We start from the raw sequence: 25,328 nt of genomic DNA, 5'->3' as shown, positions 1-25,328 counted from the left end.
CCCCCCATTTTATTTTGTATTACCTTTAACTAGGAAAGTTAATTAAGAACAAATTCTTATTTACAATGAAGGCCTACCAAGAGGCAAAAAGCTTCCTGTGGGGATGGGATAAAAAAAAATAAAGACACGCATCACAATAAGACACCACGACAATACAGAGACCGAAGACAATGCAGCAGGACACAAACATGACACAAAACATGGGTGGTGGTGAACATGACTACAGTGAATGTGGGAGCAATGTGAAGGTTAAGTGTTGTAATTGAGTGTGTGTGTGTGTGGGGGGGGACACGACATAGTGCAGCATTTGTTAGAAGTTATAGGGATTTATTTGTTATGTTTTTATTTTCATGGTAGTACAGAATTGGGCAGATCATGATACATTCCAGCATAGTAGGTGGCGGCATGTACTTTAAATGATTGTTTGCAGACCGCCATGATATCGAAGGAAACTGACTGTGCTTGAATCTGAAAGTGAGGCAAATGAAGTGTGAGATAATGAATAGAAAAGTGAAATCAAAGAATGGAACAAAACAAGCATAGGTTGTAGAAGACAAGGACTGGTCCAATAATGCATTTCTTTTTGGGTTGCGTTTTCTAGACAAGGAGTTTAATTTGGGCAATCCATTTGTAATATTCAGGACTGTGAAGAAAGCAGTGGGAAAGGTGGATTCAATCAAGGTGATTAGAAGCAGCCTGGTTTTGGTTAATTTTGTTGATGAAGAACAGAATAATCTGTGAATGGAAAATGTAACTGTGGTGGGGATCATACTCCAGACTTCCCTGAGCACCCTGTTAGGGTAAAGGAGGTCAAGGTGTCAAGGATCAGGGCTGCGCAGCAGATCTCCTATGTGGAGGTGGTGAAGAGAGTCAAAGAGACAACAGTGTTGAAAATATGACAGTGGATGCATTGCAACCAGTTGCTAGTGTTAAATCAATGGAGTGATCTGGATTTTGTGGCATTTATAGCCACAGCAATTAATTGTACAGCACGTGTGTTTAATTAGTCGGGTATCATATCTGCAGCCGATAAGTTTTGGGGTCTCCAAGACTTCACGGCAGAAGCACTACAAGGACTGTTGTCCCTAGGAAATGTCCCGCCCTCAGTCTTCTGAGCCTGTTGGGAACTGATTAGAATTAGTTTAATGCAAAATATATTTATATATATATTTAATGAATTTCTCTTATGATCGTTTGTATGATATTTTACCTACATGTTTTCTATAAGCATCAACCAGTGGACCTTGCGCCGGGTATATGTGAAACGGCTAGCTAGTTAGCGGTTTCAATCGGTGACGTCACCACCGCTAACTAGCTAGCCGTTTCACATCGGTTACATATACAGAGACGGCTGAAGTGGACATCTATGCTCCTATAAGGAGCATTGGTGGCAAATCGCCGAATGGTAAAGAAAATCTATCCGCTCGAAAGCACCATTACCTGCCGATCATCAGGTCTCCGCAAAGACACGCATCACGGTCATCGGAATTGCTATTGGGTCAGTGTTATATAGGCTAGTATCTTGGTGTAACAGTATAGACTTTACGTCCGTCCTCTCGCCCCGACCTGGGCGCACACGTCAACAGTCACCCTCGAATCATCGTTACCCATCGCTCCACAAAAGCCGCGGCTCTTGCAGAGCAAGGGGAACCACTACTTCAAGGTCTCAGAGCGAGTGACGTCACCGATTGAAACGCTACCAGCTCGCACCACCGCTAACTAGCTAGCCATTTCACATCAGCTACACTGGCAAAGGAGAAATGCTCACTAATAGGGATGTAAACAAATTTGTGCATAAAATTGGAGAGAAATACATTTTTTTGTGTGTATGGAGAATGTCTTGGATCTTTTATTTCAGCTCATGAAACATGGGACCAACACTTTACATGTTGCGTTTATATTTTTGTTCACTATATTAAAGGAGTATGTCAGTCTGTTATTGGACCCTTACACTACAATGCCCCGCCAGCAGGTGGCGCAACTGAGACTGACTGGTTTAGTAGTGCAGTCAGCACAGCAGGGCCCCACAGTCAAAGCACTACTGGGTGTGGGTGGCTCAAGAGGCTATCACAGCGTAGGGGCATGTATCGAGAGGAGGGAGGGAGAGAGAGAAAAAGTTATGCTGCTGTAGACATGGACCTACGCTCAGAGCTCCTCAAGTCTATTTGGTATGGTTTCACTGCTCTGGATCTTGAGAAGAGTGGGAAAGTGTCCAAGTCTCAACTCAAGGTGAGCACCTGGATTCATTTCAGCCAAAATTGATGGGATTTTACTAAGGGTTTTGGCCCCATGTTTTAGGGGCACCGTCTTCTAACCAAGGCACCCAGCTCTCTCATTTCCGACCACATGAGGATCTTTATTGGGGTAGCTGGTGTCATCCAATAATATATAGTTATCTGGGTCAATAAAAATATACATTTGATATTAGTGAAGATGAGCAGAACTGGTCCTGAATAACTTGATATGCTGTATATGTTTGCTAGATGATAGGTGGTAGATTTTCTGCTGATCTTCATCTGATTAAGTGTATTTCCTGGTTGAGCAAACCTTCATGGCACATGCTCTGTGTGTGTCAAGTTATTAGCTGATTGTTTTAGTGTTGTAATAGGGCTCGCAGTGGTAACTATATTTTTCCCATGGGTGGGAGAACAACACTGATGATAGTGAAATAGTGCACAGTAGGGGCAATGTGTGAGCTGGAGAGTTACGGTTTGCTCTGCGTTTCTATGAATGGAAGGCCTCATCACCAAGTTGTAACCAGGCTGGTCCATGATGTCACCACATGCAGTGCAATTGGTACTGTGGCACTGAGCACGACCAGAGAGCTGGTGAATATAACATGCCACCACATCGCCACTTGTACTACAGTTCACGTACATCTTCAGTGCTTATTGATATGAACCTGAGTGCCAGTGTGTTGGTGCTAGCATGCCAACTCCCTGTCACGCTGTTTGGCTTGACAATGAACAATGGAGTTGGCCAGAGCACAAACAAACATCGGACCAGGCTATATTGTTACATGGTGTGGGACCAGTCCCACTCTCCTCCATCGAGCTCCATGATTCAGCCATGTGCTCCTGGCCTGGCTTTCACTATCAGAACCTCGTGACTAGGCTTATCCCTGTCATGCTGGTACTGGCAGACTGGCCTGGAGTATGGGCCAGTCTAGAGACCAGGGAGTCAGGTTCATAGAGGCTGAAGGTCCCCAGGACACGCAGGTCTTGGTGTTCTTTCAAATTGAGAAATGTATATTACTAAACTGAACAGAAATAAGAAGAAACTGTATTATGAAACTAATATAAATTCTATAAAAATCTTTGGAGTACGTTAAATGAAATTGTGGGCAGAAAGACTAATTCAACTCCATGTTTTGTTGAATCTCGGGGCTCATTCATCACATGACCTTTTGATATTGCCAATTATTTTAATAACTATTTCATTGGCAAAGTGGGCAAACGCAAACATGAAATGCCAACAACAAACTGTGAGCCAACATATTCATGCATAAAATATCTAATAATGAAAGAAAGCATTGTAATTTTAAATTCTGTGAAGTTAGTGTTAGAAACCTTCTCGTATTGACAACTTAGCTGGAAAGCTGCTGAAGATGATAGCAGGCTGTATTGCCACTCCTGTTTGTCATATTTATTATCTGAGTCTGGAGAAAAGTTTGTCCTCAGACCTGGAGGGAAGCTAAAGTCATTCCGCTACCCAAGAATGATAAAGCGCCCTTTACTCGTTCAGCCGATCAATCAACTTGCTGCCGGCTCTTAGCAACTTTTTGAAAAATAATTAAGACTTTCAGCATGCTTATAGAGAAGGGCACTCAACATGTACTGCACTGACACAAATGACTGATGATTGGCTAAAATAAATTGATAATAAGAAGATTGTAGGAGCTGTACTGTTAGACTTCAGCGCAGCCTTTGATATTATTGACCATAACCTGTTGTTGAGAGAACTTAAGTGTTATGGCTTTACATCTGCTGCCATATCATGGGTTGGGAGTTATCTATCCAATACAACCGAGGGTTTTCTTTAATGGAAGCTTCTCTAATGTAAAACATGTAAGGTGTGTTGTAGCGCAAGGTAACACTCTAGGGCCTTTTACTGTTAAACAAAGCTTGTGTGTCTATGTACGCTGATGATTTTACATTATACACGTCAGTGCCCACAGCTAGTGAAATCATTGTAACCCTAAAACAAAGAGCTGTGGTCAGTTTTGTAATGGGTGGTTGGTTAATAATAAACTGGGTCCTGAACATCTCTAAAACTAAGAGCTTTGTATTTGGTACAAATCATTGCCTAAGTTCTAGACCTCAGCTGAATCTGGTAATGAATGATGTGGCTGTTGAGCAAGTTGAGGGGGGAGAACTTCTTGGTGTCAGCTGAGACCGTAAAGTGTCATGGTCAAGGAATAATTGTTGTGAAGATGGGGAGAGGTCTGTCTGTGATAAAGAGATGCTCTGCTTTTTACACCACAGTCGACCAAACAAATCCTGCAAGCTCTAGTTTTATCAAATCATCTCTATTGCCTGATGATATGATCATGTGCTGCAACTAAGGACCAGGAAAAGCTGCAGCTGGCGTGAAACAGAGCAACACGTCTTGCCCTTCAATGTAGAAAGAGGGCTAATGTCAACAGTATACATGTCAGTCTCTCTTGGCTCATAGTAGAGGAGAGATTGGCTGCATTCATTTTTGTTTTTGTGAGAAATATTGTGAAATTCAAACTTCCCTATATAATCAACTTACATATAGCTCTGACAGACATAACCCACCAGACATAGAAATTCAGAATGAATTCAAGGGAACCCAACGTATTATGTAGAGCCATGATCACATGGAACTCCTTCCCATCTCAAATTATTCAAGCAAACAGCTACATTTGCTTTAAAAAATAAAACACCTCACAACACACCTCTCCCCTATAACTTACATGTATATGTACCAGTGTACAGTATGGATGCGTGTAACTGTCCAGAGGAACTTTTATGTTTCCATTGTGCTTATTTAAAATGTGTGTCGTGAAATGTTCTGTGTCATGTTTCATGTTTTGTGTGAACCCCAGGCAGAGTAGCTGCTGCTTCAGCAACAGATAACGGGGATCCCAATAAAATCCTTGGTTCAGTTGTGAGAAGAGGGGTGAGTGAGTGAGGGAGGAGGAGAGGAGGACAGGATGTGGTGATGATGTGTCAGAAAATGAAGGCTGGGTTCTACACGGGTTTACTGAGTCTCTCTCAAAATAAGATAGATATCTCTCAACTTCTATTTCAGTAAGGTCCAGTCATTTATTCTTGTTTTTCATGAGAGCATCCTTAATCTTATCAGAAGGTCTAAAATGGCAGTTGGAACATTGTTGTGTGAACACAAGAAGCTCTCTTGAAGTAACCCAATAGATATTTGACTGAGTAAATCACACATGCCTGGTCAGCAGTTTCACTATATCCTTCTCCTATATTTTGACGTGATGGGTACATGATGCACGTTTCCTCTAAGACTAAAATACTGCACTGATTCAGCTTTTGTGTTTCAGGTCCTTCTTAAACTGTCAAAGTATTTCATGCTCTTTTCCGTCTGACAGAGACAAGTCTGTACAAGGTTTATAAACAGGTCTTGGCCAGATACTAATATTGACGTCTGTTACGTTCAGTATTTGTTCATCTTCTGCCGATCTACCATTCCAGTGTTTAATTGCTATATTGTAATTACTTCGCCACCGTGGCCTATTTATTTCCTTAACTTACCTCATTTACACTCACTGTATATAGAATTTTTGTTTTCTTTTGTTCTACTGTATTATTGACTGTATGTTTGTTTTATTCCATGTGTAACTGTGTTGTTGTATGTGTCGAATTGCTACGCTTTATCTTAGCCAGGTCACAGTTGCAAATGAGAACTTGTTCTCAACTAGCCTACCTGGTTAAATAAAGGTGAAATAAAAACTCATCCAGATCTACCTGTTGTCCATGTGTTTTAGGTTCTGTCCCATAACCTGTGTACGGTTCTGTCCATCCCCCATGACCCAGTGGCTCTGGAAGAACACTTCAGGGATGATGATGATGGACCGGTCTCCAGCCAGGGGTACATGCCTTACCTCAACAAATACATACTGGACAAGGTAATGAAATGCACGCATCATGGCAATAGCTGAGTTTATGTTTTTGTTAGTCTCACTCAACATTGTGTGTATTATTATGTTTCCTGCACACAGGTAGAAGAGGGCTGTTTTGTCAAGGAACAAGTAGATGAGCTTTGCTGGACTCTCACTGCTAAGAAGAACTACAAGCCGGGGAAGGACAATAAGAACGTGTTGCCAGGGAAGGATGCCTTTAGTCTCTGGTGCCTGTTTAACTTTCTGTCAGAGGACAAATACCCTCTGATTATGGTCCCAGATGAGGTGAGTTCAACTTCACCATCCTGTCCTAGTAATAACCTGCCAAACCTCTGAAAAGAATTGCAGACTTGTGGTCCTTTATGCGCAGTAAATGTGGTCTTGCATGTCACACAGCTTCTGGTTTCCTGTAGTCTGTTTTTCACAACTGCTGTTGGCAGTGTTGTTATGATAAGCTACAGGCAGCTTTTAGAGCAGAGCACAGTGGCTCTGCGTGAGAACCAGCAGTCAAGGTTGTTTCACTAAAAACAAAATGGAGGAGGTTACCTTATCAATCAAAAACAATACATTTCACTGGTGGCAAAACAAGTGAAAGGCAACCATTTTCACCACAATATACAATGTCAATGTCTTTTTCTATGCCAAATATTTGTGCTCCACACTTTATTTGTTCAGGTGGAATACCTGCTCAAGAAGATGTGTATGGCCATGAGTGTTGAGCTCAACTGTGTGGAGCTGGAGGACTTCATTTCCAAGGATACAGTGCAGCAGAATGGTTTCACTGTCTGGTCCTTCCTGGACATGATGAACTCTGGGAAGGTAACTAGAGGCGTGGACCAGGAAATCACCAGCATGGCCATAGAGGAGGTGTACAGGGAGATAGTCGGTGATGTCCTCAAAGAGGTAGGCAACCTGAAAACAATAGAGCAGTATGGTCTGTCTGTCTCTCAGCCGGTCCCACATCGCTCCCTATCCCTCCCGCTTGGCCAGAAAATCTTGATGTTAGCATGTCTGAAGGGATATGTACACTCAGTGGCCAGTTTATTAGGTACACCACACCGTTCATGAAAATGGTTCGCTCCTACAGACAGTGAGTCACGTGGCCGTGGCTTGCTATGTAAAGCAGACAGGCATAGAGGCATTTGGTCACTGTTCGATTGAATGTTAGAATGGGCAAAATGAGTGACCTAAGCAACTTTGAGCGTGGTATGATCGTTGGTGCCAGATGCACCAGTTCCAGTATCTCAGAAATGGCCGGCCTCCTGGACTTTTCACACACGTCAGTGTCTAGGGTTTACAGAGAATGGTGTAACAAACAAACATCCAGTCAGCGGCAGTTTTGTGGGCTAAAACATCTCGTTGATGAGAGGTTGAAGGAGAATTGCAAAAATCGGGCAAGCTAACAGGCAAATAACCGTACAACAGTACAACAGTGGTGAGCAGAACGGCATCTCAGAACGCACAACTCGTCGGTCCTTGTCACAAATGGGCTATTGCAGCTGATAGGTTCCACTCCTATCCACTGAAAACAAGAAGAAGTGGCTCCAGTGGGCACGCCATCACCAACACTAGACAACTGAGGAGTGGAAAAACTTTGCCTGGTCCGACAAATCTCAGTTCCTGTTGCGTCATGATGATGGCAGTGTCAGGATTTGGTGTAATCAGCATGAGTTCATGGCCCCATCCTGCCTGGTGTCGACAGTACAGACTGGTGGCGGTACTATAACGGTGTGGGGAATGTTTTCCTGGCACACGTTAGGTCCCTTGATACCAATTGAGCAACATTTTAATTCAGATTGTTCTGGGGGAAAAGGGGGGGTCCAACCTGGTACCAGATGGATGTACCGAATAAACTGCCAACTGAGTGTATAAACTGTGTAGTGATGAATCTTCCACCATATTGCTGCCACCACCTTAAAGATTTGCAAACATTGCTAAGGGCAAAAGGGGATGTGTCAGTGATAAGTTGTTCTATGTCAATAATGTGTGTGTTGACTTTGTGGCCTCCAGGGGTATCTTTGGAAGAAGGGTCAGCTGAGGAGGAATTGGAAGGAGCGCTGGTTCACTCTGAGGCCCGGTACCCTGGCCTACTACACCAGCGAGGACCGCAAGGATCGCCAGGGAAACATCCCTCTTGACGGGGACTGCTGTGTGGAGGTTCTGCCAGACAGAGATGGGAAGAGGTGTATGTTTTGTCTGAAAACTCTCTCCAAGACCTATGAGATGAGTGCCTCAGACACCAAGCAGAGACAGGAATGGACAGCAGGTCTGTGGGGCATGTTCTTCTACTCAGTGATCCCTCCTACTAATAATGCATTCACTCCCAATAGACTTCAGGCTCCTCTAAGAGTGAATATATAATGTGAGCCCTGTGTGGAAGTACTATTGTACAACTTGTTACAGCCTATCCCCCTCCCTCCCCACAGCCATTCAGACAGCCATCCGTCTACACACTGAAGGGAAGACCTCTCTCCACAAGGACCTGAAGCTGAAGAGGAGGGAGCAGAGGGAGCAACGGGAGAGGAGGCGGCTGGCCAAAGAGGAGGAGTTGCAACGTTTTCGGGCACTCCAGGAGGAGAAGGAGCGTAAGCTGGCCGAGCTGGAGCTCCTGAAGGAGGCACAGAGGCAGGCCCAGGCTCTCCTGGAACAGGACGAGATGAGGAGGCGTCAGCAGCATGATGAGATGCAGCGGGCCCTGGAGGTGCAGCTCCGTGAGGCAGAGGAGGTGAAGACTGGGAGGGGAGAGGGAGACGGTGGAAAAGAAGCGATAACAAAGGGAGGGAGGTGGTGAGGACAGAGAGGGAGGGAGGGGAGGGAGGCGGTGACAATGGAGGGAGGGAAAGGAGGGAGGCGGTGAGGACAGAGAGGGAGGGAGGGGAGGGAGGCGGTGACAATGGAGGGAGGGAAAGGAGGGAGGCGGTGAGGACAGAGAGGGAGGAAGGGGAGGGAGGCGGTGAGGACAGAGGGGGAGGGAGAGGGAGGGAGGCGGTGAGGAAAGAGAGGGAGGGAGGGGAGGGAGGCGGTGAGGACAGAGAGGGAGGGAGGAGAGGGAGGCGGTGAGGACAGAGAGGGAGGGAGGGGAGGGAGGCGGTGACAATGGAGGGAGGGAAAGGAGGGAGGCGGTGAGGACAGAGAGGGAGGAAGGGGAGGGAGGCGGTGAGGACAGAGAGGGAGGGAGGGGAGGGAGGCGGTGAGGACAGAGAGGGAGGGAGGGGAGGGAGGCGGTGACAATGGAGGGAGGGAAAGGAGGGAGGCGGTGAGGACAGGGAGTAAGGGGGGGAGGGAGGCGGTGAGGACAGGGAGGGAGGAGAGGGAGGTGGTGAGGACAGAGAGGGAGGAAGGGGAGGGAGGCGGTGAGGACAGAGAGGGAGGGAGGGGAGGGAGGTGGTGAGGACAAAGAGGGAGGAAGGGGAGGGAGGCGGTGACAATGGAGGGAGGGAAAGGAGGGAGGCGGTGAGGACAGAGAGGGAGGAAGGGGAGGGAGGTGGTGACAATGGAGGGAGGGAAAGGAGGGAGGCGGTGAGGACAGAGAGGGAGGAAGGGGAGGGAGGCGGTGAGGACAGAGAGGGAGGGAGAGGAAGGAGGCGGTGACAATGGAGGGAGGGAAAGGAGGGAGGCGGTGAGGACAGAGAGGGAGGAAGGGGAGGGAGGCGGTGAGGACAGAGAGGGAGGGAGAGGAGGGAGGCGGTGACAATGGAGGGAGGGAAAGGAAGGAGGCGGTGAGGACAGAGAGGGAGGCGGTGAGGACGGAGAGGAGAGAGGAGAGAGGCGGTGAGGACAGAGAGGGAGGCGGTGAGGACGGAGAGGAGAGAGGAGAGAGGCGGTGAGGACAGGGAGGGAGGCGGTGAGGACGGAGAGGAGAGAGGCGGTGAGTACAGGGAGGGAGGGAGAGGCGGGAGGACAGGAGAGGAGGTGAGGACAGGGAGAGAGGCGGTGAGGACAGGGAGAGAGGCGGTGAGGACAGGGAGAGAGGCGGTGAGGACAGGGAGAGAGGCGGTGAGGACAGGGAGGACAGGGAGAGAGGCGGTGAGGACAGGGAGGGAGGTGGTGAGGATGGAGAGGCGGTGAGGACAGGGAGAGAGGCGGTGAGGACAGGGAGAGAGGCGGTGAGGATAGGGAGGGAGGCGGTGAGGACAGGGAGGGAGGCGGTGAGGACAGGGAGGGAGGCGGTGAGGACAGGGAGGGAGGCGGTGAGGACAGGGAGGGAGGCGGTGAGGACAGGGAGGGAGGCGGTGAGGATGGAGAGGAGAGAGGCGGTGAGGACAGGGAGGGAGGCGGTGAGGACAGCTAGTAACAGGAAAGGGGGTGAGGATGAAGGGAAGAAAGGAGTGTGGTTATAGCACCATAAAGGTTCCAATGAGAACCTTATGAGCATGGTTCTTTTATATAACCTTACAACAAGTTCTATATAGCACCAAAAAGGGATCCGCTATGGTTATGATCCAAGATCCAACTGGCTTTTTTGTCAGTCTATAGAACCTTCTGTTTTGAGTGTGTCAAGGAGGAGGAGGGTGGCGCTTGTGTTGTGTACTGTGGAGGATGGTTGGTGCAGATTTAGAGTGGGTGACCGGGTGTATAGTAACACTGTTTATGCCGATCACAATGCTCTGGGCTAGGTGTCTAGATCTTCTATGCTGTGTGTGTGTCTCCAGTCGCGGGCCAGCATGCAAGCAGAGATGATTCTAAAGGAGGAGGAGGCGGAGCGGCAGAGGAAGAGGATCAAGGAGCTGGAGGGGTTGCAGACGAGTCTGGAGGAGGCCTTGCACCAGGAGATCAAGGCCAGACAGGACGAAGAGGTCTTTAGATACGCACAGACTGGGTAGGGTGCTGCATGCGCACGCACACAGTATTCTTCTTCAAACATATTCACTTCCATAGACAGGCTCAGGTAGGGCTAGCAGTCGGCATGTGAAAACGCATCCACTTAGCACGTATAAGCTGCATGTCTTTTTATTGAACACAGCACACCACAGGGAGACAGATGGTGGTGAGAAGCTGATCAGTGTTGAAGGGTGGGCTGTTGCGTTAGTGAGGTTCCTGAGGAAGTAGAGTTTTTAGCAGAGGAAGTTGTCTAGCTACAATCTGTTGGATATGATGACAGGGTTTGCATGGGCTCTGTCTCAATCTTACATGCAAAAAAATAAATGATCTGACGTGCATATATTACCAAGCGTTAAGTTCCCTGCTTGTCAAAGCTCACAAAGAATCTCAGACATGGCAAAGATATCATAAAGAATATAGGCTCGTCCATGCTTGTAATAACTTGGCTTCAGCAAATCATGCTATATTTACTGACTACTGTATGCCCTGTGTGTTTTAACTTGCCATGTTTCTAAAAAACCTTGAATCTGTATTGCCCAGTTTGCTGTCTGAGGAGGAAGAGAAGATGAAGGCCCTGATGGCCCTCCAGGACGAGCAGGAGGAGTACATCCGGAAGACCCAGAGAGAGAAGCAGGAGCTGAGGCAAGAGATGGAGAACAAGACCCGGGCTCTGGAGGAGGCTCAGCGGCAGCTGGAGGAGGTCAGGGCCAACCGACACCGGGTCGACCAGGACGTTGTGGTGAGTAGCCTACCGTTATCAACACACTGACTACTTCCCTTCACAACAACACTGGATATTTAGATTGGGCTTAATTATCAACACTAACATCAATGTGGTTAACATTAGAGCCTTATTCATGTCTTTAGTGTGAATTTGTTCCATATGTTTCAATCTCCCTTGTGTCCTGATAGGCTGCCCAAAGGAAGCTTCGTCAAGCCAGCACCAACGTCAAACACTGGAATGTTCAGATGAACCGGCTGATGAGTCCAGTTGGACCAGGAGGTATGTCACACACATTGAAATGTTGCCATTTTGTCAAGTGTTCAGCATCGTGTGATGTAATGAGGTCACTTGAGTGGGCACACATTTCCTTGCGATTTGACATTTAACTATGCACAAAGAGCAGGGAGCGAGTAAGGCATGCGATGTGCAGAACTACTGTACAGTAGGAGGTGTATGCTAAAGGTCATGAGAAATGTCCCTCTTTCTCTGAGGTTGTAACTAGGTTTTGACAACCTCATTTTAGTGTACTTCTTTCTTTAAGCATAGCGTTGATAAGACGTACTCATGCATTTCTGTGTTATTCATCATATTTTCTACTGTAAACCCGTGCCTCTAGCATCCCTCTTGTCTTTGACACAGTAACTTCAAACCACAGGTACACTGATGACTTACCTGCCAACAACCACTGTTCTCGTTCATAACAAGATGACTCTGTCAGATTCACCAATCATCACTTCTGAATAATTGACAGAGATATACTTAGTTACAATGTGGTCTTGTCCAGCAGAAAACAGCAGGCTAAATGTTTGTGTTTCTGTATCCTGTTCATGCTGTAATGGTTCCATTCAGAGAAGAGATCTTCTGGAGGCTCGTTCTCCCGTTTCCAGATCCCGTCTCAGCGAGACCCCGGCCTGCGTCTGAGACAGCGGTCAGAGGAGCAGGATGACGAGAGCAAGGAGAACGTGGACAGCAGTGGTGCAGGGTTAGGCTGTGAAGGAGAGAGACGTCTCTCACAGACCTCTAACGGAGGCATGGACATCCCCTGAGAGGATATGGTTCTTCTCCTCTAGAAGGGAAAACTGTGTTACCAACTGTGTTTCGTTTGTGGTTTTTGTAATGGAAAAGGTGGAGAGACTGAGCGAGTATGAATTCATCTTTTAGGTGGTGTCAATGTGAACGTTCTGTCTAGTTGACGGAAAAGCATGGATGGGATAAAGGAATCGTCAAGATACATGATGTTAATCTTTTGAATATTCTTCTCCCACCAAGTTGGTAGTAAACAATTAGATGCATCATTGGTAGTAAATGTATTATGTCAATAGTATTCCATCACAGCATCTCACGGTATGTTGATAGCAAGTCTCCATGTTTTAATGAAGAACAGAATAACCACAAGGGTTTGTTTTGTTGTTGAGAATTTCTTCTGAAAGATCACAAGATGAAGATTTCTTTCATCTCACAAAATGAATTCTGTAAATATATTTACTAAATGAGTCTAGTTTGTTCTCTTCTCTCCCTCTTTGTAATGACAGACAGACAGACAGACAGACAGACAGACAGACAGACGTATTAATAAAATAAGGAGAGTACTCTGTACCAAATGGGTACAATATGAAAACAGAGAAGAGTGGAAATGAATGCAAACAGCTCTGTGGTCTCTTTATTTCCTGTTTCCGGAGTCAGTTTAAACTTTACACACATGTAGAAATGTAAGCTCGGGGGCCAGGTGCGTACCCTGTGTGTGTAAACTATGTAGACGTTGCATTTTCCCAATCCTTACATCTTCTCAGTGTTTGTGTGACGAAACGAAGAACCAATTCAAGGTATTATCCTGCTTTATTTTTGGGAAGTGGATACATATTGGATGTGACAATATGTATCAAAAAAGTGTTAAGAGAGACACCTTCTGACCAAAAAGGACAATTACAGGAGAGATTTATTGCAAATACCAAGATCCAATAATGTGGTGGGAATGACATGATTGACACCCTTGATAAAGATGAGCAATAATGACTGTATAAAATCAATTATTCAAATACTGAGCTATATTATATGCCCAATTTCCTTCTGAAATTATTTTATACTAATACAATTGCTCAGAAAAAGAAATGCTGTTTAACAATTTATTTTAAAATCTCAGAGGTAGGCATTAAAGACATGCTAGGACATGCTAACGGTAATGGTGAGCGGTTAGCATGTCTTGGGTGTTTGATCTTTGGCCCTCTGTAACTTTCTCACTCATCATTATTCCCGATCAATTCAGGATTATTCGTAATCATGGTAGCATCCACATTAATGTCGAAGTGTTTAAAAACATATATTCTTATTTAGAATAAAATGTACCTCAACATGACACAATATATTATTGAACATAAATTTCTATTTGGCACAAAAAAAGAAACACAACCTAAACGAACTGCAAGTGCATCCAACAAGTTTGTAGAGTCATTGCATTATAGGAATATGGGACCAAATACTAAACTTTTGACTACTTTATTTACCGAACAGAAATATAAACGCAACATGCAATAATTTCAAAGACTTTACTTATGTTACAGTTCATATAAGGAAATAAATCAATTGAAATAAATCAATTAGGCACTAATCTATGGATTTCACATGACTGGGCAGGGGTGTTGCCATGGGTGGACCTGGGAAGGCATAGGCCCATCCACTTGGGAGCCAGGCCCACCCACTGTGGAGCAAGGCCCATCCACTGTGGAGCCAGGCCCACCCACTGTGGAGCCAGGTCCACCCACTGTGGAGCCAGGCCCACCCACTGTGGAGCCAGGCCCACCCACTGTGGAGCAAGGCCCACCCACTGTGGAGCAAGGCCTAGCCAATCAGACTGAGTTTTCCTCCACAAAAAGGCTTTATTACAGCACCCCCTTCCCTGTCCGATGATCCCGCATGATGTGGAGGTCCTGGGCTGGTGTGCTGACACGTGCACGTGCACGGTCTGCGGTTGTGAGGCCGGTTGGACGTATTGCCATATTCTCTAAAACAACGTATGGTAGAGCAATGACCATTCAATTCTCTGGCAACCGCTTTGGTGGACATTCCTGCAGTCAACGTGCATATTGCACGTTCCCTCAAAACTTGAGACATCTGTGGCATTGTGTTGTGTGACAAAACTGCACATTTTAGAATGGCCTTTTATTGTCCCCGGCACAAGGTGCACCTGTGTAATAACCATGCTGTTTAATCAGCTTATTGATATACCACACCTGTCAGCTTGATATATTATCTTGGCTAAGGTGAAATGCTCATTAACCGGGATGTAAACACAAAAATTGAGAAAAATAAGCTTTTTGTGCCTATGGAACGTTTCTGCAATAGATCACGTGGTGAAGATTCATGCGTCGTTTCCATGGAGTTGTTTTTACACGCTTGTTGTTGATTGGTCAAAGGAAATATGGCCGCAGAATAAACATTCACAACGATTGGATTTTGGTGTTTGTTGTTTAACCAATGAAAATAGGTGCTTTGTACAAACTGACGCATGTCCAGGAAGTTTTGAGGTTTGTTTGGGGGTGAAAACAGCAAAGTCTGGGATATTCTTAATATTTTCTTCGAAATTTACAGAATACATTTTTTGGAAGCAAGCAAACAGTTAACTATTTTGAAGTTTGCATGGGAGTAAAGTAAGATTTTATATATTGTCATATCATGAATCAAGTAACGTTAGCAAGCTAGCAGTATCGTTTAAATTGTTCAACGTTTTGTGGTGTTTTTTAAGGAATTAGCTAGAAGATTGCAATGTGTTCTTTGCTGTATTCAAGTGAAATGAAGTTAACCAACTACAGTAAAGCAATTGAGCACTGCGTCAATGTTGTTGCTGTTTTTGTCCTAAAAGGCGTAGCTATCTATGCGCTCTTGCCAACTGTGTTAGCCAGCATGCTGAATTATGTTTACAAACATTTGGTTCAGGTTTGTTATTTACAGAACATTGTTGAACCCCTGACTGAGCCAACATGGATTCCTCTCCAGTACTGCGTCAGCAATGTCAGAACACACTCCTGAACGACCATTCAAGGTAGGCCTGCAGAGTATGAACACAACTAGTCTATTGTGTTTATTTTGGTGGTTGCATCTTGCTAATGATTCATGGCCGCTGTCTATAGCTGAACCTGAATTTAAAAACAACACTGTAGATACACTGCCTGAAACATATGTCTACACTCTCTACATTGACTGTCCCTCTCCAGTCTCAACAGAATGACAGCAGACACAAAGCCAGGCTCTAAACACCTCTCTGTACCCCTTCCTTCCAAACACCCCTCTGTACCCCATGGCCATCCTTCCAAACTGGGGCCTGAGAACAAGGACCCAGTAGCAGCCTCAGACAACGGTCCTAAACTCACGATAAGACCGCTGGGCATCAGCAGACTCCCAGTGCTGGCCAAGTCCCTGCCCCTTAAGACTCCCTCTGACTTCACGCGGTCACACAAGAGATGGGAGGACAACTCTCTAGTGGTAAGGAGCATCTTTTCCTCAATCAACTGCATCACTAAGGGCTGGTTTCCAGGACCCATATTAAGCCCATTCCTGTACTAAAAAGCAGACTCACTGGCTATTAAACAGTGCTTCTTAGTCCAGGATTAGGATTAATCTCGGTCTGGGAAACCTGCCCTGAATATGCGTCTCCAAAGCACTACTTGTCAGTGCTAAATAATAATTAGTTTATGTGCATCTCTGTTTTCCTTTAGGGTAAAGCCAAGAGGATGAAACCAAGCACCAAGCCTGTGCCTTTCAACTTCTCTAATCTCAAGGCCAACCGAATGGGGGCACAGAACCAGAGGGGACCGCTGACTGCTACTGCAAGGGCTGGTGCTCAACCAACCCAACCTAAAAGTACTTTTAGCACTGCTGCCCATCTAAAAACAAGACCCACAACAACCACTGCCCAACTGCCCAGTAGCATCTCAGCAACTCATAACAAGGCCCAATCAAAGTCAACAATAGAGTTTGCTGCTCAACTCCCAACAATTGCACTACACTTGGCAGCTAGAAAAGCAGGCTCGGGGCCTGGCGGCATCTTGTCACAGCAAAATAGAGAGTCGGGGAAGCCTCATCAGACCCAGGCTCCCAGTGCTGCCACCTCCATGTCTTTGTCTCAACATCCCAAACAGTCTTCTTCAGATAATCTATTGCACGTACCTGGATGGGGACAACTTTCCAGACCTCCCAGTTCATTTGCTCTCGGCTCAGGTCTTTCGTCCAGTGCTTTCTCATTTAGTAGTGCCTCCACTGCCTCAGCCCAGCCCACTGCCCTCAGTACGGAAGCCTGTGGTGGCCATTTTGACATGCTCAGCCTGAAAGATCCTTCCATGCCTGGGCAGTTACCAAGTAGTCGCACTGGTGAGAAGGGATTTTTATTACCGATGGTGTGGTAACAGTAAAGGACTCAAACATCCTCCACTTCTTTCTCTAGTAATATTAGGCATAGTAGCCTACGATAGTCTCTCTCCCCAATCGCTCTCTCTCTCTGCTTAGGCTCTTCATTTCACACATTTTGTTTTTCAAATTGAAGATGTGTTCCATTGTACTGTGTGTGTTCCAGGGAATGTGGAGGCTGCCTTCCACTCTGACCCTTCTGCCCTATGTAGTATCCTCCAGAATGAGGGAATCAGTGCAGCCAGGGTTTTTATGTCCAGCCCTCCCTCTACACAAGCCTATAACAACATGGTGAGTTGTCTTGTGGAATGAGTTACAGGGATTTTGGGTCGGTTGTAGTGCGTTGGTATTTGTTTGTTTTCAAATCAAATTGCATTAATCACATGCATCGAATACAACAGGTTGTCTTGACCTTACAGTGAAATGCTTACTTACGAGCCCCTAAATGACAGTGCAGTTTCAAAAATACAGATAAGAATATGAGATATAAGTAAAAAAGAACGATATATACAGGGGGGTGCTGGTTATTTAGCCAGTATGTACATGTAGGTAGAGTTAAAGTGACTATGCATAGATGACAGAGAGTGGTGGGGGGGGAGGAGAATGTGAATAGTCTGGGTAGCCATTTGACTAGATGTTCAGTAGTCTTGTGGCTTGGGGGTAGAAGCTGTTTAGAAACCTCTTGGACCTAGACATGGCGCTCTGGTACCGCTTGCCGTGTGGTAGAGAGAAGAGTCTATGACTAGGGTGGCTGAAGTCTTTGACAATTTTCAGGGCCTTCCTCTGACACCACTTGGTATAGAGGTCATGGATGACAGGAAGTGATGTACTAGGCCGTTCGCACTACCCTCTGTATCAATGCCAAAGCAATGTTTGAGGTTGCCTGTACAATTGGTACTGATGAACTGTCTGAGTTTGTGTCCATCAGTTTGCCTATTAACTAACTAGAGGTATTCTTTTCTTTGCAGCCCCAGAGAGTGTCCATCATGAAGAATGGTCTGAGGACAGTGCCCTCTGCTGGTCAGTGTATTTATTATTATTTTATTTTTTTCCTCTTGTGAATTTGCATTCCTTCATGTTATGTACATTTTTACAGGTGGACATGTTTAATGTACTGTAGCATCTTATAAAAAAAATACAATTTGCTGTTTAGTATACTTTATGTTCTTGTGTTGAATTAGGTCCTGTCAGGAATGTAAAGTTGTCTCTGGCCCTGGGCAACATCCTGCAAACTGAAGGGGTCAGCTCCTCTCTGGAGTTGGAGAGGGTATCTGTCATGAAGAGTCACCAGACGACAGCAGCTTCTGCAGGTCCGTGGTAGTACTACTGAACACTCCCCAGATGGATTTGAATAACTTTCCTAATGCTGCAAATAAATGGTCTATGTGCTACTGGTATAGTGTAAACGTTTAGGGCTATTAGAGGGTGGAAATGTTATATGTAGCACCTTTTAAAACATTTTTTAAAAGAGTTTGTTTGATTAGCCAGCCTATTCAAACCCCTACTCCGGCTCAATCTAGGGAAGCTGGGATAGGCTAGCAAGTCTGTAACTTTGTATGTGCATGTATTGTTTATAGGTCCCGTAAGGTCTGTTCGGTTCTCCCCTGAGCCTTCATCCCTCAACAGCATCCTGCAGGATGAAGGGGTCAGCTACTCTCTCCAGCCCCAAAGAGTGTCTGTCATGAAGAGTCACAAGAAGTCAGCAGACTCTGCAGGTCAGTGGTAGTACTAGTGGACACATCCTATCTTTGGGTAAGTTTAAATAAAATAAAAAATACATTTTAAGAAACAAAGCTTAGAAATCCCAGCAATAGATTAGTACTGCTTCCATTAATCATAATGCAAAATGCATTTTTAAAGAAGCTTTTATAGCTTCAAACAGCAAAGAAGAAAAAACACTGTCAAACTATTAAGTCTGTAACCTTGTATGTGTTCCAGGTTCAGTACGGCGTGTTCAGTTCTTCCCAGATGCTGCAGCCCTCGGCAGCATCCTGCAGAATGAAGAGGTGAAGGCTGGGAGACCCCTGGAAGCCACACCCCAGCGCACCTCTGTCTGTCCATCTGGCAGGGGCACCTCCATCTACACTGTCAGTCACCGTTTGATCAATTTGATTTATTAACAACAAAAACACATATAAAGCTGCTCCCACCAGGGCGAAAACAACATTATACATTTCAATGAACATTTTAAAGCTGCAATATGTGACTTTTTGGACAATTTGACCACATCTACATAGAAATATTAGTTATAGATAATGTCATTCTCATTGAAAGCAAGTCTAATAAGTGGTAGATCTGTTATATATGCACCTTTTCTATGCTTCACATTCTTAAGTTTAGTTTTTGCGTCGTTTGCTTTTGGTTTTGTACACCAGCTTCAAACAACGGGGTTTTGAATGGTCCTGGAAAAGTAATGGAATTTTTATAATGGTGTTTTCAAGGCCTGGAAAAGTTTTGGAAAATTATCAAATCCATGAAGTCATGGAAATTAAATGTATGTTAGGGTTAGGGCTAACCCTTCAATCGCGTTGAATCGAATCATGTGAATCTAAATAGTAATTTGTGAATCGTCAAATGAGATTATAGATGTAGCCTGTTTTTTGGATTATGTGGATTCAAAACGTGTTTTTTTTAGGTACTTCCAGGTGGTTTGGGCATCCAATATATGGGGCATTGTAACTCCATATATTCCAGTCAGCCTGCAAAGTAAACACTTCTAAGATAGTTTAGCTAAATATGACTGAAGAAAATGTGAGGGATTGCTTCAATTGAATTAGAATATTTGCAGCCTTCCATAGTCATTTGATATTTTAATATTATTAAATGAGTGAATTATTTAAAGGCGAAGAGTATTTGGTTGTAATGTTGCAATGTTTTACATCGAGGGTGGTCAACCATCCCCCAGTACCTCTCTAACAAACCATATTTTAGAAATGAGCTGCTCAACCGATCTTGATAAACTGTCTCTGACCTGTTTGAGCAGGGCTTGATCAAAAGCTTGCACACCCACTAGCTTTCCAGACCTGAGGGTTGACCACGTGTTTTATACAGTTGCCTAACAGGTATTCTACTTTGTGGGAGTTTAAGTGCCTTGCTCAAAGATGGGAGCTGGTTCATGAGAGCAGCCTCCCAGTGTTGGTACCACATTATTCTTACTTTTTTTATACGTACTGTACATAAAGGTTTCATTGTTGGTCATGGACATTTGGTTGGAATTTCATGACTTCTCAAAAACTTCTATCTATGAGTGAGTGCATGAACCCTGACAGCTGAAAATACTTATGGAAAATATATTTCACAGCTGTTTTAGATGGTACAATGTTTTTTTTTATTTTATTTTTTACAAAAGAACAACTTGTTTTGTCACAAACTGAAATTTAGGCAAACTATTAGAATTTTAGCAACCAGGAAATATACCAGAGCATTTTTCTTCATATTACACCTTGTAAAAATGATTACCATCCTACTTTCTCATGTGCCTACTTGTAAAAATGATTACTATCCTACTTTCTCATGTGCCTACTTGTAAAAATGATTACCATCCTACTTTCTCATGTGCCTACTTGTAAAAATGATTACCATCCTACTTTCTCATGTGCCTACTTGTAAAAATGATTACCATCCTACTTTCTCATGTGCCTACTTGTAAAAATGATTACCATCCTACTTTCTCATGTGCCTACTTGTAAAAATGATTACCATCCTACTTTCTCATGTGCCTACTTGTAAAAATGATTACCATCCTACTTTCTCATGTGCCTACTTGTAAAAATGATTACCATCCTACTTTCTCATGTGCCTACTTGTAAAAATGATTACCATCCTACTTTCTCATGTGCCTACTTGTTATGTCACCTTAGTGCTGTATGAAACAAGCAGCCACCCTCTACGGGTGAGTAACACAAGATTCACTGTGATACTTTACCTTTCCAGGCACAGCGAGTACCCATCACAAAGTGGCACACTGAAGCTCCTGGAGAACCTATAGGTACGTTGGTCATATGCTACCTTTTCTATTGCCACATCTCAACCAGATATTCTCCTGTTTGTCCCTCTCCTCTTTGGTCTGCCTTATGTCTATCTGTCCCTTTCCTCAGTGACATCAGGCAGCCTGACCCCAGCCTTAAAGTGGACACCCCAGCGGGTCCCTGACACAAGGCATCAGCCCATGTCCATGGTCAGCATGTTACAGTACACCCCTGACTCTTATGTCCATGGTTAAACTGTGAACACTAAAGTGATAACATTCAGTATTTGTTGCCCAATCAAATGTATTTATAAAGCCCGTTTTACATCAACAGATGTCACAAAGTGCTTATTCAGAAACCTAGCCTAAAACTCCAAATAGCAGGCATTGCAGATGTAGAAGTGCAGTGGCTTGGAAAAACACCATAGAAAGGCTGGAACACAGAGAGGAACTAGGCTATGAGGGGTGGCCGGATGGAGGCTAGATTGTTCTTCAAGATGTTCAAATGTTCATGGATGACCAGCAGGATCAAATCATAATCACAGTGGTTGTAAAGGGTGCAACCAGGCAGCACCTCAGGAGTAAATGTCAGTTGGTTTTTCATAGCGGAGCATTCAGAGGTCAAGACAGCAGGTGCTGTAGAGGGATCAAGAGAGGTCCCAGAACTGCTGTTTTAGACCAAGGTAGCACATCTGGTGAACAGGTCGAGGTTCCATATCCTCAGGCAGAACAGTTGAAACTGGAGCAGCAGCACAACCAGGTGGACTGGGGACAGTCAGGAGTCATCAGGCCAGGTAGTCCTGAGGCTCAGGTCCTCCGGGAGGGAGGGAGAGAATTAGAGGGAGCATACTTAAATTCACATCCCTGTTATTGCCAGCACCATGGATGCTCTAACTCACTGAGCCATCTTCTTTCAGAGGAGGCTCCTGTCTGCCCATTGGACCCCCTACGCAGGCTCTCCCAGACTCGGGGGCCCCCAGGGCCACAGCGGAGATCTGGAGACATGCAAGGAGGTGAGGAGGGGGGGCTAACAGGTGGCATTTACTTGCCACGATTGATGGATTTACGTACTTTAGTTGAATGCATTGTTTGTAAGTCGCTCTGATTAGGTGTCTGATAAATGACTTACATGTCTATGTGTGGCAGGAGGTTGTCCAGACATTGTTTAAGGAGACTGAGGAGGAAGAACAGACAGACGGTGTGGTGTTGGATCAAGACCCTGCTGAGACGCGAGCAGACCAACAGCTGGCGAAGGAGGAGAAGCAAAGTAACACAGGAGGACGACTCCAGACTTTCTTCCAAGCCCCACACAGAGAATCAGTCATTTTCTTCTCAACTGGCAAGAAGCTGTACAGAGCAGCTCCAGCACATGAACAGGAGAGCCCTGTGGCTGGATTTCTGGAGCGAGGTGGGCCCATGGAGCATTGTGCTGCAGGAGGACAGGAGGCGATGCACCTCCTCCCTCTGCATCCAGAGTTAGTTAGAGCCTCTGCACCAGAGATCCCGGAAGTCACAGCTGCAGCCACAGATCTGACCAGGTTGACCAACCTCTCAGCTTTTGTCCCTCTGTGCCAGCCCAGAGGTAGGACTCAAAGTCAGTGTATGTACTAGCTGATTGTGCTTCTACTTGCTCTTTGGAGTCTAGTCTGGGCTACTGTAAAGCAGTTTTTGACAACTGATGTTGCAGAAAGGGCTTTATAAATGAATCTATTTAATTGATCGATAACCGTGTATAGTTGCAGGTAGTATTATGTTCTCAAAGAGCAGTGCTCTGAGTTCTGCTACAGCCTTGCTCCGCCGGCACCTCCCCCCTCTGAAGGAGCTACGTCTGGATGAGGAGGTGGCCACCTACACCTCCCCAGCCCCAACTCCCTCGTCAACCTGGCCCCTGCAGACCCGCTGTGTAAACCCTGTAGCAGCAGCCCTGCATCTCCAGGACTACACTGTGAGTTGGGTATCATCCTTTAGTTTACATACAATTGCAACCAAATATATTGTCACCCTTGCACTTTTCTGAAGTCATTCCATATTTCTTCTAAAATAAGTTAAAATTCAAAAAGCGTTTTCTCCCCACACTTAGTTATTGGATTTTCAACATTGCAGAACAATTTTATTTTTGTAAACTAAAGTTGACCATTTTATTTAGAAAATTAAGACATGGCATAGACAGAATTATCTGCAGATAAACTCTTCTTGTAGCCATCAAGCTTACTGCACCTTTCTACTGGCAATTTTGGCCCCTCATCAGCAGCAAACCACTCTAATTATTCAATGTGTGAGGGGTACCCTCACCAACTGCTGTTTTCAGCTCTCACTGTAGGTTATGGATGTGATTGGGTTCTGTACTCTTCGCTGGCCACTCCAGAACAGTCCAATATCTCGTCTTGAACCATTTCAGGGTGCTTTTTGATGTAGCAAGACAACGATAACAAAAAAACACAATGGACACCCAGTTTTTGGACACTGGGTCGAACATCAATCTGCTGATTTCATGATGTCTTGCACACGTTGAAGGCCCCCAGTACCAGAGGCAGCAAAGCACCCCCCCCCCATGTTTAATTGTAGGGAGGGAATTATTTTTCTTTCTTCAATTTAAATGATTTAAGAAAAGTGCAATGGTGCCAATACATTTGTCCCGTAACTGTATTAGTCCTATAGGCATTTATCTATAGCCTCGGGTTCCAGGATTCTTCCAGCAGCCGATTTGATAAACAAGACTTGGTAGGATAACATTGTGAGACTATCCAACCTATAGACTAGGATTCATGTTCATTGTGGATTAATCAGAAGAGCATCATTGACCATGTTGTGATAGTTGAAGGTATTTAATACTCTTTTCCTGTTCTTCCCGTTCATTCCTCCCCTTCAGTTTTTTCGGCCAATTATCTTGGACCCCTCATCTACTTCCTACTCCTCTCCTCTCCGGGAGAGATGACTCATCACTGTTTTGTTTTTTTAGTCTGGTCTAGTTTACTGATAAGAGACCCATAATGGATTGTTAAGTCTTTAAGGAGTGTGTATGTTTGTTTTCCGAACCCTGTTATAGCCAGATTTGATGTCACACTTACAAAATATCTATTACTGCTCCAAGTAGCTACTTTTCCAAAACGTAACATACCCATGTTTAATAATGTATCAAGTTAGAAACATTTTTACCACATTGGCATGCACTGGCTATATAATGCTACTAATTTTTATTTCTGACAGTATTACAGTATGCAAAATATCCAAGAATGAGACATCTTTACATTTTGATTGGAATCAGAAACTAAGTGAATGAATTGATGTCCAGAAATCAAATGTTGGTGGGTACCAATGATTGAAATCTATGATTTTGGAGTAGGCTACTGAACCCAATGGGAATTGTTAACTTGATCAATGTTGCAATAAAATTTGTTTTTTACAGCTTTCAAAAATACAAAAGTAAAATTTTCATTGACACTTTTTAGAAAAACGTGTGTGTGTGTGTGTGTGTGTGTGTGTGTGTGTGTATATAGTGACCTAGTTCAACACTAACTACATGAGGCCCAAATCAGATTGTCTAGATTTGTTTATAATAAATGTATATGAACTTTCTTTACTGACGTGTATTATTTCTGTTATGTGATGCATGTTTTGTGAGTTTTATTATAGTGAAGCCCATTGGAAACGGCCACTTAGCCATGTACTGTAGTAGAGTTGTTTAGGTTCTGATGGGCACTGTCTGTTTACTCTCTATTTGAGACTGTACAACAGAACCTAATCTCACTGAGATAGCAAGTGTCTCTTTATTTTTTTATTTAACCAGGCAAGTCAACATTCCTATGACCGTAGCAGAGATGAACGCCCTGGCCTTCTGAAGTGCAGCGGCACGTTTTAGTGGGTCAGTTTGAGCGGGGCTTGGTGCCCACTTGCCAATCTTGTTCGCATAATGAATCGTATTTGGGATGCGAGATGATTTGTAGGTAATTGACTCTGCATAGTCCGACTGCAATGTTATGTCATCAGAATAGTATTTCTGCTGTAACTTCCACCACTGCCTACCGTACTGCATAGAGATCCTATTAAATTACTATTATATGGGCTACTGTACCTCTTGGAAGGTCTCATGTTTTCCTTCATGTGTCCTCTGGACTCTTGCCTCACAACATAATACTGGATGAGACAAATGTATTTGAATACTGTCTTACATTCTTTGAATTTCCAGTTGTACATGCTCCTTAAATTAATTAGAAAATACTGTAAATTACAATTTAAATTACAGTAAAGTGTGTATGTGACATGTAAGGATAACACTGTATTATGAAGCCAAGATCAATAATATA

General features: G+C 44.5%; 2 protein-coding genes across 9 annotated transcripts; both read left to right on the top strand.

The window, feature by feature from the left end:
* The first annotated feature begins 2,043 nt into the window (after nt 1-2,043).
* LOC112216382 (differentially expressed in FDCP 6 homolog) lies at nt 2,044-13,154 on the top strand. Its single transcript, XM_024376350.2, has 10 exons — nt 2,044-2,229; nt 5,981-6,121; nt 6,215-6,400; nt 6,791-7,018; nt 8,126-8,381; nt 8,542-8,840; nt 10,768-10,934; nt 11,477-11,675; nt 11,849-11,939; nt 12,510-13,154. The coding sequence occupies exons 1-10, from the start codon at nt 2,083-2,085 to the stop codon at nt 12,704-12,706; spliced, it is 1,911 nt and encodes a 636-aa protein (XP_024232118.1). The 5' UTR covers nt 2,044-2,082; the 3' UTR covers nt 12,707-13,154.
* A 1,655-nt stretch (nt 13,155-14,809) lies between these two features.
* LOC112216381 lies at nt 14,810-24,600 on the top strand. 8 transcript variants are annotated; one of them, XM_024376346.2, is made up of 15 exons: nt 14,810-15,181; nt 15,606-15,696; nt 15,869-16,136; nt 16,370-17,021; nt 17,224-17,348; nt 18,026-18,077; nt 18,239-18,367; nt 18,635-18,772; nt 18,996-19,144; nt 20,991-21,045; nt 21,155-21,234; nt 21,942-22,037; nt 22,171-22,624; nt 22,761-22,969; nt 23,894-24,600. In XM_024376346.2, exons 2-15 carry the CDS (start codon nt 15,635-15,637, stop codon nt 23,957-23,959), a joined length of 2,535 nt encoding a protein of 844 aa, XP_024232114.1. In that variant the 5' UTR covers nt 14,810-15,181; nt 15,606-15,634; the 3' UTR covers nt 23,960-24,600. The 8 variants fall into 8 exon arrangements, 7 of the variants coding, with proteins under 7 accessions (XP_024232114.1, XP_024232111.1, XP_024232113.1 ...); XM_024376343.2 differs by having other exon boundaries at nt 15,591-15,696; XM_024376345.2 differs by having other exon boundaries at nt 14,810-15,304.
* The last annotated feature ends 728 nt before the right edge of the window (nt 24,601-25,328 follow it).

Source organism: Oncorhynchus tshawytscha, linkage group LG16 (assembly GCF_018296145.1).
Source record: "Oncorhynchus tshawytscha isolate Ot180627B linkage group LG16, Otsh_v2.0, whole genome shotgun sequence".
NCBI lineage: Eukaryota > Metazoa > Chordata > Actinopteri > Salmoniformes > Salmonidae > Oncorhynchus > Oncorhynchus tshawytscha.
Note: the sequence above shows the minus strand (reverse complement) of the source record. Positions and strands in the feature narration are given on the sequence as shown.